At 43.5% G+C, this 19502-nt stretch overlaps 1 protein-coding gene across 12 annotated transcripts in view; it reads right to left on the bottom strand.

Annotated features, from left to right (window-relative positions):
• The window catches only part of ACTN1 (actinin alpha 1), an 86672-nt gene that overhangs the window by 37871 nt on the left and 29299 nt on the right, over window positions 1-19502 (bottom strand). For all 12 annotated transcript variants that reach the window (XM_062495891.1, XM_062495893.1, XM_062495890.1 and 9 more), the window contains exons 2-3: window positions 8067-8181; window positions 2868-2987 (exon numbers count right to left, since the gene is read on the bottom strand). In XM_062495891.1, coding sequence (XP_062351875.1) covers window positions 2868-2987; window positions 8067-8181 — 235 coding nt within the window. The remainder of the gene's footprint in view (window positions 1-2867; window positions 2988-8066; window positions 8182-19502) is intronic.

Here is a 19502-nt window from a genome sequence, read left to right as displayed (position 1 = left end):
AGATTTAAGGTACAAATAAACCAGTCTTAGGGTGACATGCTTGACCTATTCAGTCTGTTAAATCCCAGGAGCATTTGACGTGAGTATGGAATCTATTACAGCAAAAGAAAGTTCCTGAGGTGTCAGATGACAGTGAGGTTTAAAAGCAGATGAAAACCATTTAGGCAGAGCCTTCCTTGATCCAGATTTACCCAGACCTTCTGTATGCCACAACATATTTTGATTCTATGGACTCTTGCTAACAAAACATTTAGATTAAAACAAAACAAAACCAACCCCCCCAAAAAAACCAGGACATTGATGGCTAATATGTACAGAGAACTACAGCTGGACTGCAGACCCTTCACACAGGACCTTGCTGCCCTGCAGACACCCAGAGACTGAACATGCCCCTGAGGTAAGGAATGTGCTCCCTCAGCCAGTACCACCACACTGCTGCTACATGGTGGTTTTCTTCTCTGGGAGAAAAGCTCCCTAGTAGACTTTTTACATCAGTCCAACCTGACGGAGGCATCTATAGCTCATTTTCTTGGTGCAGAAGTATGACCAACTCATTGGTTTTGACCTTCTACCTTGCTGCTGCAGGATGTCCTTTAAAAGTCTCAAAGCAAGTCCCTAAAATTCATGCTTCAGAAAGGTTTATAATCCCTTTCATGGACAGTATAAACTGCTGTGCTGTCCAAAGTAAAAGTCCATTTTTATAGCTGATGTGCAGTTTATAGTCCACCAAGCACCTGACGGGCTGGGCAGAAGTCCCTGCAGCAGGTCATGTTCCTTGGTGACAAGCAGAGGGCCTGGGCTTGGTGACTCCATGCTGTGACCACACTTATATGGCCTGAGCTGGCATCACAGCACAGGCCCAAGCACTCGGTATAAAAATTAAAGCTTACCTTAGACTAAACTGCAGTGTCATGCTGCCTTTGGTAGTTTAAAGAAAGCCATGTCTATTGTCCATGTAGCTGCATAGGCACCAGGACAAAGGAAAGCCAGCAAACGTTTGGTAGGGGAGTTCAAGATCACTATTCAGATTGATATGGATCATACTTCTGTGACAAAATGGCACCTCACAGCCTATTTCGGAACAGGGTAATTGCAATGAGTCCACACTGAGTAAGTGGGCCCTGGTGATCTTTGGTCACAGATCATTTGACTTGCAAATGATTTCTAAGTGCTGCGAGATGCAGTCACAGCTGACTCAGGAACAGAGATTAAAAAAAGAAATCACTCAGAAGAAAAGAAATTAGTGCCAGGGAGAACAGAATCAGAAGGGAAAAAAAGGGGGGAGGAATTTAGGAAGAAAGAAAGATAGGGTTTACACATACTCTGAAAAACAGGAGCTGTTTTAAGGTAGACCATCTCTGGGGTCTAGATCTGGCATCCAGCTCTCTGGTCTGAAAAGGATCTATAGAGATATGGACTACTGTATCAGACACTGGATGCATCCGTCTTTTTGTAAGGGCACAAAATGACCTCAGATATGTACTTGAGCTCCATAAACAGTACTCACAGCTAACAATAGCCTCAGGTTGCTACTGCTGAAAAAGCTGAGAAATTTGAAGAGAACTTTTGCATGCAAAATATGAGTATCATTCAGCCACTGACCGCTTGTATTTGCTCTTCAATACCAAACACAGTGAAGAAACGTCTGCAATGTATCTAACACTAGATCTAAATTATTCCAAAGTCTCCGTGAAGTTAAAGCAGTACGTTGAGATAAAGGTTTTGGTACGGCAAACATAAGCACCTGCAGTGACTGAGGTAATCTGCCTGATCTGACATGGAAAAAACAAACCCATAGGATGGGTACAGGTGTTGGAGACGCCCCAAGAGAATGCTTGAAAATTCAGAACTGGGGACAGCATGCCAAGACTGCACTGACCTCATGAGCTGAGAACAGGCAGAGCTCAGCCCTGTAGCCCCAGGACTCTTCCAAAGAAGGAATACTCATCCAGAACTGTATCATGGGCTCATTTCCTGGCTGTGTCATGGAGTTTCCCTAGAGAAACCAAGTATTTCCATCTGCAAGGTGGAGATAACAAGCCTCCCTCATTTTCCATGGTCACTGTTAAAGACAAACCTAGAAATATCTCAGAAGCAGAGTGTCTCCACAGCAACAGTGGCAACCTGAAATCCATAGGAAGGACTTACAAACAGATCCAGAACACAGAAAAACAAGTGTCACGAAAGCCTGTAAGCCCTTCTGGGACTTGGGTGACATATCTGTAAAACACCCACCACCTCTGCTAAAAAGACAAAAAATCCTATACAGCTGCCTGCTTTCTGCATGATCTGCAAGTTCTTGAGGGCACCCCAGATGCTGCCCACACTGGTCTCCACACAGTGATACAAGGCTTCCAGACAGAGCATCCAGCTATGTAGGGTGCACAAAGAGAAGCCTGGAAGTCTGAAAATTGGGATGCCTCTGAGGTCTCCTTGTCCTGTGTTGGGGACTGCACTTGGCTTTGACCCATGCAACGTCCTCCAGAAATAGATCCTCTCCAGCAGCTCTGAAACAAGCTAAATACAAATAGCTGCTATGCTTCAATTGATAGTTTTCTTAAACTGAGAAAGAAATACCTCAATTAGTTTCTGCCATTGCTCCAAGTTTTCTTTAACTCACGAGAACCAGGAGGAAAGCAGGACAACCTGACCAGTAAATCCAAATGGAAATCAGGTTTGGCAGCCTGGTGCGAAGACAGGATTTAAATCCAAGGTAAAGGTCTACTGCATCCCATTTTTAACTCAAATGTTTATTCTACAAGAACACAGTAGGGCTAGGGAGGTGCAAAAGGAAATGACATTCAGCTATGAAAGGAAGGCAAGAGCTTAGCACAGCTTGGGCTCAGAAAATCAGATGGTTCCTTTACCTTCTGCTCCAATGGATACTAGCTTGACTCCTTTGCTGGCAATGAAATCCAAGGCCTTGTTCACATTGGATATTTTGTGCACTCGCATTTTGCCTCTTTCAGGCTTAGCCAGACGTTCACCTAGTAAGAAAATAGGAAAAGAAAATAAAATAATAAAAAAAATAAATTATGTATTAGTAAACAATTCTGAACCTGTTCTTCCCTGATGCATGTTTTCTGTGGTGTGGCTTCCACTGCTCAGCCTGGCAGAAAGTAGACCTCCCTGTGTCCTTCCAGGACAGCTACACTCCCTGTTTAAGCACCCTCAGAAAGAATCAGACAGGAAAGTATCTTCTGGATGCATCACAGGTAAGCTGGTAACAGAGAACCTGTCCTTTTCAGAGTAGGTTTGCATCAGAAGTGAAAAAAATCTGTTAAAACCCCACTGAGCTAGGCAGTGGAACCAACCTCCTCTAGCCACAGATAATGAGGCCTCAGAGCACAAACTCCCCTCCCTGACAAAGACAGGTGAGGAGTTCTCCTGAAGCATCTGCAAAACCCAACTTACAAAGCAAATCTCTCCTTGGAACTACCTACAGTCAAATATGAGGGTGATCTTGTACCATGCCTTTTCTTTCCCCAGCCAAGATTCAGACCTCCTGCCTTTCTAGTCTCTCCACTGAATGCCCAAAACCAGCTGTAGCAGGAAATAAGATGACTTCTTTGGAAAAGTGGCCTTATAACTGTAAGGACTGTCACAGCAACTCCTTGCCATCACGTCTAATGTATTTCTAACTCTATACTAGGTCTTTTACAGGAACGCATTTTAAACATTTATACTGAGGAACAAAGAAAGAAGCAGCCTTAACTAACAGGTTAATTAATCCCTGATAAAAATCAGTCTCAGAAGAATATCCAGCTCCTGACTGAAACAAAGCTGGTAGATTTAGGAAAGCACTTTCCAGTCTTATTTATTTGAAAGAGTAAGCGCAGTCATGTCCTTCCTTGCTTGTAACTACACTCACAGTCTACTTTTACTAACAATAACCCAAACACTCAGCAATCAAATTAAAGCTTGGACAGGTGGACTTTCAAAGAAACCTCAAATAGAAATATAATTAGATGTGATTTCAGGAACCACCTGTAGATGATAGAACATTAGAAGTGAACACCCACTTCCAGATCACAAGCTGCAGAATACAAAAACAATCTAAAGAATACCCAAACTGGTTTTGTACTTAAAAAAAGTTAAAATTAAAAGGAGATCAAATGGGCAAGTCTAGGCAAGTCACTTGACCCATTCAGTTCCAAGTATCCTCCTATATGTTGAACTGAATTTTTAAGTCTATGTAAGCTGACTCAAACCCTTTATTTAAGTGTGAGAAAGAAAAGTACTTGGCCTGTTTCCTAACACAGGTGTGAGGAAAAGCTAAAACAGAGAAGACAATATCTGTTTTATCTCCATAACCATACCCTACAAAGGAAAAAAAGTCTGAAAATTACAATCCTTTAAAAGTATTTCAGTGGTTACTGTAAACTGGTGTCATTACCTCTCACACTAAAGGATAAAACCAGATTCCTTTTTAAAAGGAAACATTGAAGCACTGATGTCTGACAATTTAAGTAAAAAGCTGTATTTTATAGTACTGCCTCCTTCCTAGGAATAAAAAAATAAACTAACTCTTTTGCTTTAATGGAACCTCAAGTACATGTCAACAGTACACTGCTTTATTTTTCCACTTGGATAATGCCAATCATTCTAAAGAAAAGCTGAAGCATTTTTTGTGACAGTTATTTGGGACAGTTTCACAATGACATTTTTATGTGTAATTTTACAAAAGACTTAAGCAGTTTTATGCAGCCAAATGTCAACAAATGGGTTGAGCCAGCTAAAACCCAGCCATTTCCCTCAGTTCAGTGCAGCTGTAAACTAGCCTTGCAAAAAGAAAAATGAAGACAAGTGATTAGGTTTCAGTTGGAACAGCAAGCTGATCCAATTCACCTTGTGGCCGAATGTGCAATGCCAGTGCAGTGAAAGCATTTGAACTTTTTCCCTGGGGCTGGGGAGAGCAGGATTGTTCCCCCTGACAGTCATGAGACCCTTGAGCAATTGATGGTCATTGCAAACCTCTCTCAGAATCAAATCCCTTCTCTGCAAACTTTTTAGCTTTCAAAACCCAATGACAATTTCCTTCAGACTTGGACTTCATTACAGATTTAGACTTCCAGAAAAAAGCATCATCTGGTTCCATGCCATACATTATTAATGGTGTGGACTGTTAAAAGGAAGCCTGCTAGAAATATGTTCTACTTTGAGCTATTGGCATCACTGGCTTTTTTTCTCAGTACTTCTATTAGATGACAAAATGAAAACTGTCTACTACTCCCTTCCCTATTCTCTCATTCTTATGTAGTAGCCCAAGGCTGTGCTTTGAAAGCCAAACAATGCAAGTATGTGCTGGCATAGAAGTTGTTCACTGCAAAATTTTTTCAGAAAAATCTCAGTTAGTGACTCTGTCTGTTTGAAGGGAGGAAACAAAACCACCTTACAACTTTATTTTAAAAGTACTAAATGTAAATTTAGCCTTTTTCAGTTGCATTATTTTTAAAATGATTTTATCAGGACAAGGAAACACATGTGGTGAAAAATGAAAGTGTATCTCTTGGGGCAGTTTCTAAGGGGGGCTGCAGTTGTCACGTCCAACCACAGAGAGCCAACCAGAGAGAATCTGCAATGAGGAAGTCCCAGGAAGTCCCAGTCCATGGAGCTTCCCTGGCTGTACAGTGACTGGGGAACCAAGGGGCTCTTGTGAGGCTGAAAGGGAACCTGTCAGCAGCACAGCTCACCTCCAGAAGGCACCATGCTGAGTAAAACTGAAACACTCTCCGCTTGCAGACCACCACTGCTTCCTATACTTTGGGAGACTGCACTGGATGGGAAAACTGCTTCCTACTTGCCCCAGCTGCCTGGCAGCAATGTGTTCCCAAGGACATGTGAGGACAGGTTTCCCACAGTCCCAGTGGCAGTCTCTCCCTCCAGAAGCTTCCCCGATGTAGGCTCCATCCTTCCTGCCACGGCACAGTGGCAGCAGCCACCCTGCAGCAGGGGCAGAGGGAGACAGTGCTCCCTCACTCCTACACATCCCAGCCAGGTGGCGAGGCACTCAGCTCCACATGGCTCTCAGCCAAGCTGACCCAGCACTCTCATGGCTGAAAGCTCTTATGGCCATCATATTCTGGGCTAGAGGAGTTCAGCCTGCAACAGAGTAACCCTGCCCATGCCGAATTCCCATCAGCAGCTCTGCAGTCCCCCAGCATATGTGAAGAGGAAACTGTGAGCCAAAAGCTGAAAGGCCAGAAGCTGGAACTGGAAGGCTAACAGCCATCCAGAGACTCACCGTTTTGGCAGGTGATAAGTGGGAACCATGGAAAAAACATACAGGTGAGCCCTTGCCAAACATCAGGAGACTCCTGACCCTCATACACTGCTCCCCTTATAGGGCTGCTACTTCCCCAGCTATAGACCTAAGGGGTTGCTAGAGGAGCTGGCAACTGGAAGGAGGCTCTATATGAGTTCCCTTATCACAATGGATAAGGGAACTGCTATGATGGAAGTGAAATGAGGAAACAATGTGCTATATTTCCTCTTGTTTTTTTTTTTTTTTTTTTTGCCACTGTAGTTAGGAGAGCTGCATTCCAGCTTCTGCTCTCTCTAGGGAAATGATGTTCAGACTCATGTGTGTGAAGGACCATGGTCTCTGAAGGGATGCAGTCCCCCTCTTTGCCCCCGGTCATGCAGCAGCAGGCTGCAGGCACAGAGCCACTCTGCACTGGGACAGGTATGTGCCATGCCCACACCACTGCAACTGGAAGCTGCTGGCTTCTTCTCAGAGGTGGATCTGACAGGCCCTGCCAGTGGGCTACCAAAGGGACAACAGCAGAGGAAGAGTGGGAGATGATGCAAGGAGATTGAACACCATGAGATACAAGATCCCCTGCTTTAGCACCAAGCCTCATCTGCCTTCTCCCCCCTATCTTCCAGCCCAGCTATTAGAAGCTAAGCCATCAAGGCCCATCTGCCCCAGTGTCCAGGTTGCAGACCTGCCTCTCTGAGGGAGCATAAATACAGAAAATATACTAACAGGAATCTGCTACCTCATTTCTTACAGGTACTGCAGAAACAATGTGCACACTGCAAAGTTCTGATAGTCTTTCAAACTCAGATCCCTCCCAACCACCAGCATGGGCAAACCCCCTGAGATCGCATTCTATATTCATAACTTCTTGAAAACACTGATGATAAACTGACAGAGTCTTTGCATAAAATGGAAAAAGGGAAGGGAAAAAAACGGACATAGGAAACGCAGTCTGAGTGCTACTATCATGGTCATTTTATTGGAAAACACACAAACTTCAGGAATTCAAGTCACTGGGTTGCTGTAAGTGGATCAAAAGCCATCAAAACAAAATCTGAGAGCTGGGGTTGAACAAACCCAGTTTGATAAATACAGTCTTGCCCTCTTTCAATCTCTCCTACAACACTTTACTAAGGTATTTATTTCATGAGCACATCAAAAGGGATTACTGCTTATATGAAATAATCCCTGGGAGTCTGTCTAGTAGTGGGACATTTGTGACACAGAGTAGAAATGAATCTGATATAACTTGTTTATGCCACTTCTTTTATTTCAGACTGAGTATTTTAAGATTTTGCTTTTCTTTGGGATTTTTTTTCCCTGCAAAAGTTTGAGCATTAAGCTCAGACTGAAACTAGAATGGAAAAACTTCAGTCATGGCTGAAATTGAATGACACAGAAGATTTATTGGTTTGACTCCCTTCTTCCAGTAACTTCCATCATACTCCCACTGCCATGTCACTTTAGTGTGATTTCCCAGTGCAGCATTCCCACACTTCCAGAGCCACTTCATCAGCCCTGCCAAGCAGTAAGAGTCACTGCCTGGATCTTCACAAGAGGCTGTGCATTCCTGACAGGCAGAGAAAAGCCAAGAAGCCAGAGCAGGAATGCAACAGGCAGCCTGCACAGTCCATGAGCTTTGGAGTACATTCCAAAATGGCCACTGCTGGAGATATATATTTGTTAGGGAGAAATCTGTTCTGAATCAGGAAGCAGCTGTTCTTACATTCCAGCAAAAATTGCAGCATTACAGCCCTTGCAGTCAACATCCTGCATAGGCAACAACACACAGAACCTCTCTCACCTGAAATGACTTCCAGAAGTAACATGAGTTTAAGACCATCCCTGAAATCTTCCTCTATGTTCTCAATCTGTGTCCCAGCCTTTCGGAGGTGAGAATTACACCATGCTGTAAATGTCTAAAACACAGGAAAGGGGGAAAAAAAAGCAGTCAGTAATCTTCCCACAAACCAAACAACAGTTCCCAACCAAATCAGTGCTGCTAAGTTCCATGACAAACACTCATTAGGTTATCAGTCTCCATCCAACGTCCTTGTGGAGCACAAGCATTTACACCTCTAAATACCCAAAGAAGTTGCAGGATGTTTCTGCAGCAGAAGGTATCTGAGACAGTCATTTCACAGCTCCAGCACATCTGATGTTCTGGAGAGGCTTCTCATTTTCTGTTTGCCTTAGAATACCATGAAAACTATTTTAAAGCATGCTAGGTGCTCAGATTGCTAAGGACTTCCAGTGGTATTAGATAACACATATTAATACGAAGGAGAACAGACAACAGCATTCTAGACGATCGTGTCTCTAGAGAGGTGCTTGAGGGGAAAAAAAAAGAAAAGAAAAAGAACCATTCTCCAATTGCCTCTGGTCTATTCCATCCCCAGCAGCTCTTAAGACACTGAAGGACAGCCTGCTGAGCTCTTCAGCCACATAAATCACATCCCAGTAGTGTCCCGCTGCCTCCATTCTCACTAACTAACTGCTAAGCACCCTTTTCTGTGATTGTTCCACCTTACCTCCCCCATTTCATGGAGGGAGTAAATAGTTCCTGAGTAAGGATAATATCACCCATCTCAGCAGAAGTGCAGATCCTAGAAAGGATATAGGTAACCATTACTTGGTGACACTACTGTCTAGCGCAGCCCCAAACTCCCACTACTTGAGAGCCTCTGGCAGAAGCACCATTGCAGCCATCTCAAAAATAAAATCACAGCCACTCTGTAATTAGTGGCACCATGCACCACCACTGTAATAATGAGTCTGAAGTGCAGGACAGACTGAGGCCCAAACTGTAATACAGCCAGTACTATGTAGGCTAAACAAAACTTTTTTTGAAAGTATCTTCTGACCTCAACTAGTCAAGACAAAAGTATCTCTCATGAGAGACAAATTAATTTCGCCACAACAGATGACAACACATTTTTTGTGGTTGCAACCTGTAAGTCCATGCTTTGAACAATGGGCATGTGAAGCACTGACAGGGAAGAGACCATCTCTTCCAAGAGATGTGAAAGAAGGAGTTACCTCAAAAGTTCACCATGTGAACTGGTCTGAAAGAGTGAAGTTTGATGGTCAAAACACAAGAAGCAACTAAAAAACACCTTAGACATATCTGTGTGGTATAGACTTAAATAGGTGAATGAATCAAAGAGCTGAATCTCATCAGAACATGCAGAAGCTGCTTGACACAAAACTACTGTTTGAAGAGTATGGTAGAAACCAGGAGGACAAGTTTGTTCAAGTGCTAATGAATGTGCTTTGCAGTGTTTGAATAGCAGACCAAGTAAACCCTTACCTTTGTACAACCTGATAACCCCTCTATCATTCTCTAAAGAGAAGGGTGAGGTTACTCAAAAATTAATGTATCTGAAAGCTCAGTGCTACCACAAGGAAAGTCTTCCCTCCCTCTCTTAGATGTGGTCCTAGAGCCAATTCAACTCACTGACCCAGCAAAGAAAATTGTTTACTTTCTTAAGACTGGTCTTCTGCTCTGCAGTGCATGGAGGCAGTTCAGCAGAATCTCACAAGCCTCTACAAAAGAAAATTGGGCACACAAGGGCCAAGCAGGAGGGTGGAGTGGACCACAGCAGCCATTTTAAACTGCTGGGTAACCACAGAAGGAAGGATTCATTTCATACTGAAGCACAGCATGGCAAAATTTTAGAAATGCTTCACTACTACTTTTACCATGGATGGGATTTCAAAAGAAAGATTACCCCAAATGGCAACAGAATTGTTCTTAGTTGCCTCAGAGCTGGGCTTTCACTACTAACCTGCTCTCATTTGAGTTCACCAGACCACAAATAGGGTGGCAGAATCTTTCCTTGGAAAAACCATTGCTCAACAGCTGCTGAGCTTTCCACTGCTGTGCCCTGGCCTTGTTCTCCACTGGGACTGTGGAACGGAGCAGGATAACAGTACAGCTGTAGATACTTTTATGGCAATGGTGCTTTGGACAGATGCATGCATTGTCAAAGTCTGGGATCTCTGTTTTCAAAACGGCCTGGTTTCCTTCCAGATTTGGAAGCTTCAAAAAAAGAAGAGTAAGTAATTAAGCACGTTTTATTGCTTTTTATTGTTAATCCCCTGAGAAAAAAAAAAAAGGTGGTGGTTGTTTTTGTTTTTTTTCTTATTTGGAAAAGGGCCCTGTATCCTGAAGTACATCCTTTTGGCATTATCTTCTTCATTCTACTGCTTGAGATGCATTACAAGGAGAGTTTAATTTATTTGGCTCCTTTTCCAGCTAGGCTACATCACTCTTCCAAAAAGGGCAAATGAGAGCAGAGACACTTTCAAATGCTTCATCATCATCACATATCAAAGTATGAGAGCAAGTTACGCCAGAAAGATTGTGGATGTCCACGAACCTCCCTTCCATATTTGGAAAGCAGACAAAGCAAAATACCTTAAGCTAGTGTCTGGTCCTGGGTGACATACAAAATTCATGTTGATTTGAGAAGGAACCCCGAGATGTAACTCACAGGTCACAAAGCTGCACTTTTATTTCTTGTCTGACTTCTCTGAAGTAATTTCAGTTTTGTTCTCCATCAGCCCAAAACAAATCAGACATCTCTGCTTTAGAACACTGATAATTCCAACAGAGGTCTACAGGGCATCCCTCTTCACAGTTTGAGGGTGGAAGAGACTTCTGCACTTCCAAGAAACACAGATGAAGTTAAATGCAAACCACAAATCTTCTGAACTCAGACTTATTAAAAAGCCTGGCAGGATAACTAGATCAGTGAGAGTATTTTTATTGCTGCTAGAGTAACCTAGGGCTTGGTAGGAAACAAAATCCCAGAGCCAGCATCAGCTTCTCAACTGGAACCCATCTCATCATGGCCTCAGACAGGTTGAAGTAACACAGTTCTGCAAAACAGTGCCATTCCATGAGCCACGAGTGGCAGAATGGACACTTCAGCTTCTCAAGAGCATGGACCATGAAGGATGACTAGACAGAGCACGCACAGCTTCCATGAGACAATTCCCAGACATTTCTCAAGATGCACAGACATTTTCTCAAGGCATCTTCAGGTCCTACATGAACTCCAACCAGCACAGTGCTATATACAACACAACAGCATATGTGAACAGCAACAAGCAGCATCCCAATGTAGATGCATTAGGCCACTTTACAAGAAAGCAGGATTATGAACGCTTTTAATAAATGTAGTGGGACTCACAAACCCTATTCACCACAGATCAACTCAGAGCAATAGCTATCAAAATATAATAATCAGAAAACAGCTATGTTGCATTTAGTGTACATACTGCAGATGGGTAAAATAGTTTCCAACTTCAAAGCAATAAATTGGAAAGAGATCTGACACATAGGAGAAGCCTGGAGAAATGCATCAGGAAAGTTAAAGGAAGCAAGAGAAGAGAGAGCTGAAATTTTTGCTGTCCACTGAGTCTTGCAATCCTGGCAGTCTTGTTTAGAGCCATTTTTACTGACTTGGCTTCATGCATCTGCACAGGATCCTTTCTGTTATTCTAGGAAACCTACTGAAACCTCCCACTCACCCCAGCCACTTTCTGGGCAACACAGCTGCTCCTCCCCACGCCTTGAGTCACAGCTACCAGTGGCAATTGGCTCAGGGTGCCTGCTAAGCCCTGATGTGCTGCCTGTCACCACCAAACACGTTTTTGAAAGCGGAAAGGGCTGTCAAAAGCACCAGCCTTCCTGGTCCAGGCCTGGCCCTAGGAACAGCCAGGCAAGGGAAAAAAACACAAAAAACCACCACACCTGCATTTGTTGTGGTGAGGTGACTTGCACCCACCCCAGTTCAGAGGGCAAAAATACAATGCCAGGTAGGAAGCTTTTCAGAAACAGCAGATGCTCCTCCTTGCAGTCTGCAGACACAAAAGGCTGGAGATTATTCTCCTGCTTACTTCTAACTCCCTGTCCCGAAGACAAGAAAACAAATAGTCCGTTAATCTTGAGGTTTATGGAAGTTTCAGAGCTGGAAAACTACTTACTGTTAAATAATAGCACAGAAACCTCACACCATAAATTTTCTGTGGCAACTGCACAAGAGGTGCAGAGCTGTGTTTCTTGGCTCTTGGATCTTTCCATTTATTGTACTCAAAATTTTATTTTTGGACAGAATGGATTGCCAGGACACCCCGGCAGGTCTGCTTTTTGTTCACTGCTCACTATGGAAGATGTCTGATGAAGAAGCATGTGTGTTTGCATGTACATGGATGCATTTCTCATCACTGCTCGCTGTACTCTCTGCTCCTATCTAGCTATGATTTGTAGTTGTTTGGTTGGTTTTTTTTTTTCCTTTTTACATCCCAGCCTAATCAGCAAGATCCCTGATAGCAAGATCAACACTTGCTATTTGGCTGCTGGGTCCTGCTCAAACAATAGCACGTTGGTATTCAACCACAGTATAACCTGTCAGATAGTAAAAAGAAAAACAAATGTTATTGAAAGCAAGAAAATATGATTAACTGTTCTGTTCTCAGCACACTTATTGTTGGGGTATCCTCTACAAGCCTACCTACATACCAATTTTAACAGTCATTCACACCCTTTTTCTTGACACAACATGGAAAGGCCTTGCTTCTTCACTGTATTAACCTTTTCCCAATCATGAGCAAGTTAAAACAACGACAGCATCTTCAGCTAGACCCTTCCAGGTATCTCTCAGCCCTGTCAAGTGCAAACCTACCCATATCACTTGTGCATACACTCATGCACTCTCCGGAATTCTTTGCCCTTCCCCAACATTTGCTTTTGCTCCTGAAAGCCAATAACTTTTCCCCTCCACACTGTTACTTCCTGAGTACCTTTCTGGTACCAAAGTGGCTCAGGCAGAATCCCTGAAAGACAGGGAAGCAGAAGAGTAAGTCAACATTTTAAAGTTTAAAGAATGTTTCTGCCTCACAAGCAGCAGCACCATGACCACCACTCAGAGGAAACCTAGAGAGCTCTTTGCTGAAAGAAGGAAGTCATAAGGCACTTCAGCTGCTGAGCAATTTTAGCTGTGTAAAAGCTACCACATAAATGAAAGATACTGAAAAAAAAGGTCAGTTTCATCTCTTTGTGGCTATGACAGTGACATTCCAGGTTTATCTGACTTTTCCAGATGCTCTTTACTCTCTCCTTGCTAAATCACTCTTCCACACAGTCCTGCTTTCCATGGGTGAATATAAGCTTTCCGACACAGCCAAGATACTGCCATATTTGTGGAACAGCCCTGGAGAAGCTGTAACTGAGCCAGAGAAGTGCTCATTGCCTCTTTTCTGACAGGAGAAAGGTCTGGCTTAAGCAAAAGAATTCACTGGAGCACTGCCTCTCCAGACCACCACCACCCTGCTCAAACAGCAGCAGTGTTCACAACCACCAAGGCACCCTCATCCCTTGTGTTTATGCTGAGGGATGAATTTTAATCAAGTACTTCAACACAGCTCTGCTGTTGAGACTTGTCCACAAAGGTTTGGCTCCTGTTAAGAAGGGGATGGAGCTGCTAGCATACAAATCTCAGTCTAGCAGCACAAATTGATGCTATCTACACATGTGCTCTGCAAAGGCAGGTCTTGAGTGGGCTGAAACCTATGGGTGCTGGCCCAGGCTTTCTTCTAGTGTTGCAGGGGAAATGACAGCAGGATTCCCTTTCCAGTCACCAGAAAAGAAAGCAGGATGTTCAAATAATACTTCATATATGGCTGAAAAACAAAAACAACTTACCTGGCTGCAAGTGCTGCACTTCTGCTAGTCATGTAGTTAGCAGTGCACCTGGGCGTCTGCCTGCATAGCCAGGCTGCATTCCCTGCCTGGCCTGAACACAAACCCTCTGTGCCTCCTGCTTACTGCAATGCCATACATTCCTTACAGGACTGCTGGGACAAATCAGCTAATTCTTGCAACAACTTTTGCAGCTGAGTCCATGCTGCAAGGGATTTTATTTAAATAAAATTATCTGAAACAAGGACTGATGCAATCATTTAATAACAGCTAATAGTTTATTACAGCAGGTAGAAAACTGCTGCACACACAGCTTTTTTTAAGCAACAGGATTACTAATAAAGCAGTCCAGCTACCCACAGTGGGATGCTTTCCACCTCAGCAGTCTGGAAGCTGAACATACTGTATCAATTAAGGAGGATGCTAGCCCACAGCCACCACAAAAACACTCTCTCTTGCTACTTGAGCAGACAGACTAGGCCACCATTAGCTTACTAACTGGAAGGATTTGGGGAGGTCATGAAAAATGAAGCTCAACAATCCAGTTCCAGTTTCCCCTCATTCAGCAGGAACTAATTTACCAGCATTACCTCTCAGGGTCTCACATGATTTTCCCTTTCCTAACGCTACTGCTCTGAATCCTCCTTTCACATCTTAAAGCACTTGGAAGAAATGCTGGGGTCTCGTGGGTGGCTGCTTAACACCCTCCCCACACTCAACACAGACTCAATTGACAGGCTTGGTTGCAGCTTCTTTTTTTGCACAAGTCTGTGATATAAGCTGACAAGGAGGTGCTCATTTAATTGGGCAGTAATTACAAAGTAATGCTAGATCCTGTCCACACCCTGGCACAAGAAAGGCTAGGGCTGGACATTAACAGATCTCACCAACAACCCTAGTGAAGAAATCTGGGCATTAAAAAGGCTGTTTGTGAGATACAACTGACCCTTGAAGTATTTTCTCTGCCCATGTGCTGCAGGTGCCAGAAGCTTTATACAGATACATATTACTGGCTTCTAACTGAGATGGAGGGAATGCAGACCTGCTACAGTCCTACTTCTGTACACTACAACTCTTGGATTACTCCTTGGTGTGCTTGGATGTGTTCTAGAATGCCCAAAAATACTCAAAAATGGTTGTCCTCTCCCCTCAGGGGAGCTCTATGTATCGCAGAACCCCTACATAAACATCATCTCAAGCACATGGAGCCACCCCAAGTGCCTTTTATTTGAACCTGAATTAAGAGAAAGTCACCCTTTGCCATACTCCCCAATCTCATCTTCTAATCTGAAACACCTTCACACTGCATGTTGCTTCACATTTGAAGCCACATTACAATTTTAAAAAGAAGAAAGGCATTTGATAAACCCTTTTGGTATTTATGTTCCAAGCCCAGTCTCCAGAACACTGGGGTAGTTCAAAGAGCTTGGTTTGTATTGACAAGTTATATTATCAGCAGCTGACCTCTAAAGAATTACAGGTATGAGGCTCAATGATATGAAGGCTGCACAATGAAGAGCCTTGCTTTCCAATAGAGCTGGCCTTTTAGAAAGGGTGAAGGAATTAAATGGATATTCAGAAGGAATCATTACAGACACTTGCAGCACAATTCTACCACCTCCACAAAAGGAGTTCAGTTCTACTAGCACCAGTGCTAATGTCCTGTTCTGGCTTAATTGCAGCTGCTGAGTTCCAAGCTGAAAGACAAAATATAGCCCACACTACTTTCTCAAGTGCTATGCCCTGAAAATGGGAGGTATCATTACACTGTACTGTACAGTACCAGCATCCGCTCAAAGAACCATCTGGTTCTTTATGCAGCCTGCATAAAGACTTACTGAAGGTGAAAAGGTAAATTGTAAGTCTACTTGCATTTACTAACCCCAGGGCAAAGCCCCTGCAATTTGGAAACACAGAACTCAGTCACTGCTTTCCAGCCACTTTCCAAAACCCGTATCTACAGCTCAGGATGAGAACAAAAATACAGCAGTAAGAGCTCCATCCCTAAGTGCAACAGCAGAAGTCAGCTTGGATCCCACTGGTGGTGTGAATTTCTCCACTGAAGTCTCTCTTTGTCCAGAGAAGCTAGGAACTGCTGCATAAAGAAAAACTCTTCTGACAGCAAATTCATCCTTTTGGACACTGGCAATGAATCAGCAGCACATCACTTGCAAGAAGCACCAAGTAAATTCAGTGCAGGAGTTATCGTTTTTGCTCAGCAGACTACAGCTATCAGTGTCTTGCACAGTTTTAAATTCTCATATCCTGGAAGACAGGACAAGAGAAGAAAAGGCCAAAGTCTGTTCCACATTGGTTTCCCACTGGTGTGGTGTTAACTGGTTTGGAGCCACAACACACCCTTTTATTAGCTAACAACAGGCTAAAGAGGCTAGGGCAGAAATCTCAATCCAGCACACTTCCTGTTCAACACAGGGTAAATATTTGTTCTCCTCTACATTTGTGCCTCTGAAGCCTTTAACTCCACTTCTGCTACAGAACTGCACCATTTCACGAAGAAATCTCCTTCTGGTATTTGAAAGCTACTGACCATTAAATCAATGAGCTGGCTGATATTTCAGATCAGTAAAGTATAAGGTCTCTTCATCCCCGATAAAACCAGAGAGCACTAATAGCTAGGAAAATACAATAAACATTCACACATGCAAAAACCATGGAAAAAAACCCCCAAAACTATACAAGGACATAAACTAGCCAGAAGTAAGGTCTTTTAGAGTTTATCATAAAGTTCAGACTAGCAAGACTCTTCATTATACTCCTCCCTCCTATGAAAACAGCTCATAAATGTCAACTTGCTTCCAGCTCTCTCATAACAAAAACGAAACAGAGCTTGTCTCAGCACTTTATATGCTTAATTTCCCATATGCTTTAGAGCATTTCAAGACATACTGGAAGAAATCACTTTACTGCACTAGGATGCAACTATTTATAGACTGAAAAGTGGCAACAAACCACTGAAAGCCAGACTGTTCAATTCATGGAAGCTGAACTTCAACTGCTCAGCACAGGACAGGGCCAAGACACCAGGATGAAAACCTGCACAAGCAGCCTTATATTCCTGACGGCAGGCCTGCACTTTATATTTCATCATCCAGGTTTATTCAGACCCAGTACTGGTTCCATTGTGAAGGTGAGGTGTCACCCAGTTGGTGCCAGGAACAGGCTGACAGGAAGACGGAGAACACCTGGCACTGTAACACAAAGCAGGACATGCAGCTCTGCTCCAGCTCTGGCCTGTCTGAGAGCAAAGACCAAAGGTACAAGACTTCTTTCAACTTGAAGCACGTCAGGGAAGCACGTTCCCTCTGGTGGATTCACAGGAGACACAAACACAACTGCTCCAATGAAGATCTGTCTTGCTTTCTGCCATGAAGGCATGTGTGGGGTCTGTCAGTTCATACCAAGTGCACAGAGCCAGCAGTGCAGGAGCTGATCTGGCTGAAAGCCCTTCTGCAGTGTAGGTTCAGAGACATCTGGGGCTGCCCAGGGCTTCCTGGGAGGATTCACAGATGGTGTTTTTTCTGTGGCTCTTCTTTGGCTGTTTACTCTGCTGATGATGGGAAAGGGAGGAAGAGGAAGTTACAGCTTCATTTATCCAGTTTTTTTAAATGTTTAAATATCCAGAGCTATGTAAACAGGTTGACTAACTAAAACAACTGAATGTATTGAGTACTGCTCTGTATGGATGTTGCAAAATTAGCACAAAGCACTGGCACAAGTTTAGGGACTCTGCAGCTCTGGAACATAAAAAAATCGAAATAATCTGGTTTTCTAAAGGATGACGGCAAATATTTTGGAAAAAAAAAAGCTGCATTTCAAGCAAGAAAGGGTCTCCAAAACAGTGTTTGGCATGCAGCCTTAGAGCTCCCTGTCAAAGAGCAAGGAATCAGAAAGGACAGGCTACATGGCATAGATGTACTATGCAATTTGGCTTCACTCCCATCACCAGTAACACCAACTCCTAGATAAAACATACAGAAAGAAATAAGATTTTTGGATATATTTATCCCCTTGGCTATCATCACTGTCCCTGACACAATGTGCTGTATACATTCAGGGCTCTCTCAGTCATTTGCAACTGCAAAATGCATAATTCCCAGCTCCAGATGGGTCATTCCCAGCTCTAGAAGAGTCACCCATTGAACAAGGTCTGCAATTATTAAGGTCATTCACCTGAAATGGGATTTTCCAAAATTAAGAAAATTGCTCCTGGCACAAGATGACTCTGATTTACATGAGCTACCAAAGAAGTAAGGGTCCTGAAGATGCACGGGGATCTTACTGTGCTGGGAACTTCCATACACCGGGTGAAAAGCTGCTCTGTGCTCCAAAGCACTTCACGTGTGAGACTCCAGATGAAGGTGGAAGTAGGCAGTGTCAGTCAGGATGCTTGGCAGTGGTCTCAGCACACCCACAGCCTACCTGTTGTCATTTTCTATATCAAGATCATAGTAAACTACAGAGAATTGATCCACAAAGACTGATCTTGTCTAAAAAAAAAAACAGTTCACAATTCCTACAAGCCACACAAACATGTCTGAACTGCAGCCTCCTATGCAAGACCACAGGCCTGAATCCCCCCTCTCTCCAATGTTTGGAGCCATCACCTTGTTCTCAATAGCTAGATCCTGCTGCCACAGTGCATTCTGCTCTAGTTTGGTCCATGCTGTTGGTGCTGCCAGCCTAATGTAAGGGAAACAACACAACTGTGCCAGTCTACAGCAGATTATACCTAAGCAAGAGAGGTAGCATAAACAGGAGCAAGAAAGCAATTTAAAATGCAATGAGCTGACAGTTGGCATCAGGGACTGATGCAGTGTGGGCTGACATGTCACAGCAGAGATAAGAACGGGAGAGGTTGAAATAGGGCCTTAAAACAAAGATAGGTACCTCATATTTAATAAGGTGAAGAAAGGGATGCTGCTGAAGAGACATCTCTTTGGGTGAGTGTGATTGGATTGCCTCATGGAGGTCAAAAAAAAAGAATTGCCATTCCTCAAACATAAGATAATTGAGTCTGTGTGAGAGCAGCATGGAGATTCATCAGCCATTCTGGAATAAATAAAATGTCAGGTCAGAGCAGGGAATGTCACATCTACTGTTGGATAAAAGGATTTAAATGATCTGGGGAAAGGCAAGATACTGAATGTTTACATAAATGCACTGTAAAAAGGTCTCACTGCTAACCCACGTGAGCAGTAAATATCTTCTAAAATGCAAAATACAGAACTGAGCCTTGGGAACCCTGAAAAGGGACAATCTGAGCACCCCCTTCTTCCCACCTCCACCCTTGCAACACAGAACAACAGAGACTGAGAAGGTGGAACTGCTCCTCCATCTACCCCCAAGCAGAAGTGCTCCTTTCATTCACACGAACAGAGCAGCAGGAGCTGTCACCTTCTACTGCTGCTCCCTCTGTAAAACCAGCAAAGACAAGTGGGATGGGACTGAGCTCTACACCTTCTCACACATGAAGAAAAGGTAAGTCTTTAGCATGGCACTAGCTTTCCAGTG

This window comes from Cinclus cinclus, chromosome 6 (assembly GCF_963662255.1).
Source record: "Cinclus cinclus chromosome 6, bCinCin1.1, whole genome shotgun sequence".
NCBI classification, from domain to species: Eukaryota; Metazoa; Chordata; class Aves; order Passeriformes; family Cinclidae; genus Cinclus; species Cinclus cinclus.
The sequence above is the reverse complement of the archived record's forward strand: the minus strand, read 5'-3'. Positions and strand labels throughout refer to the sequence as shown.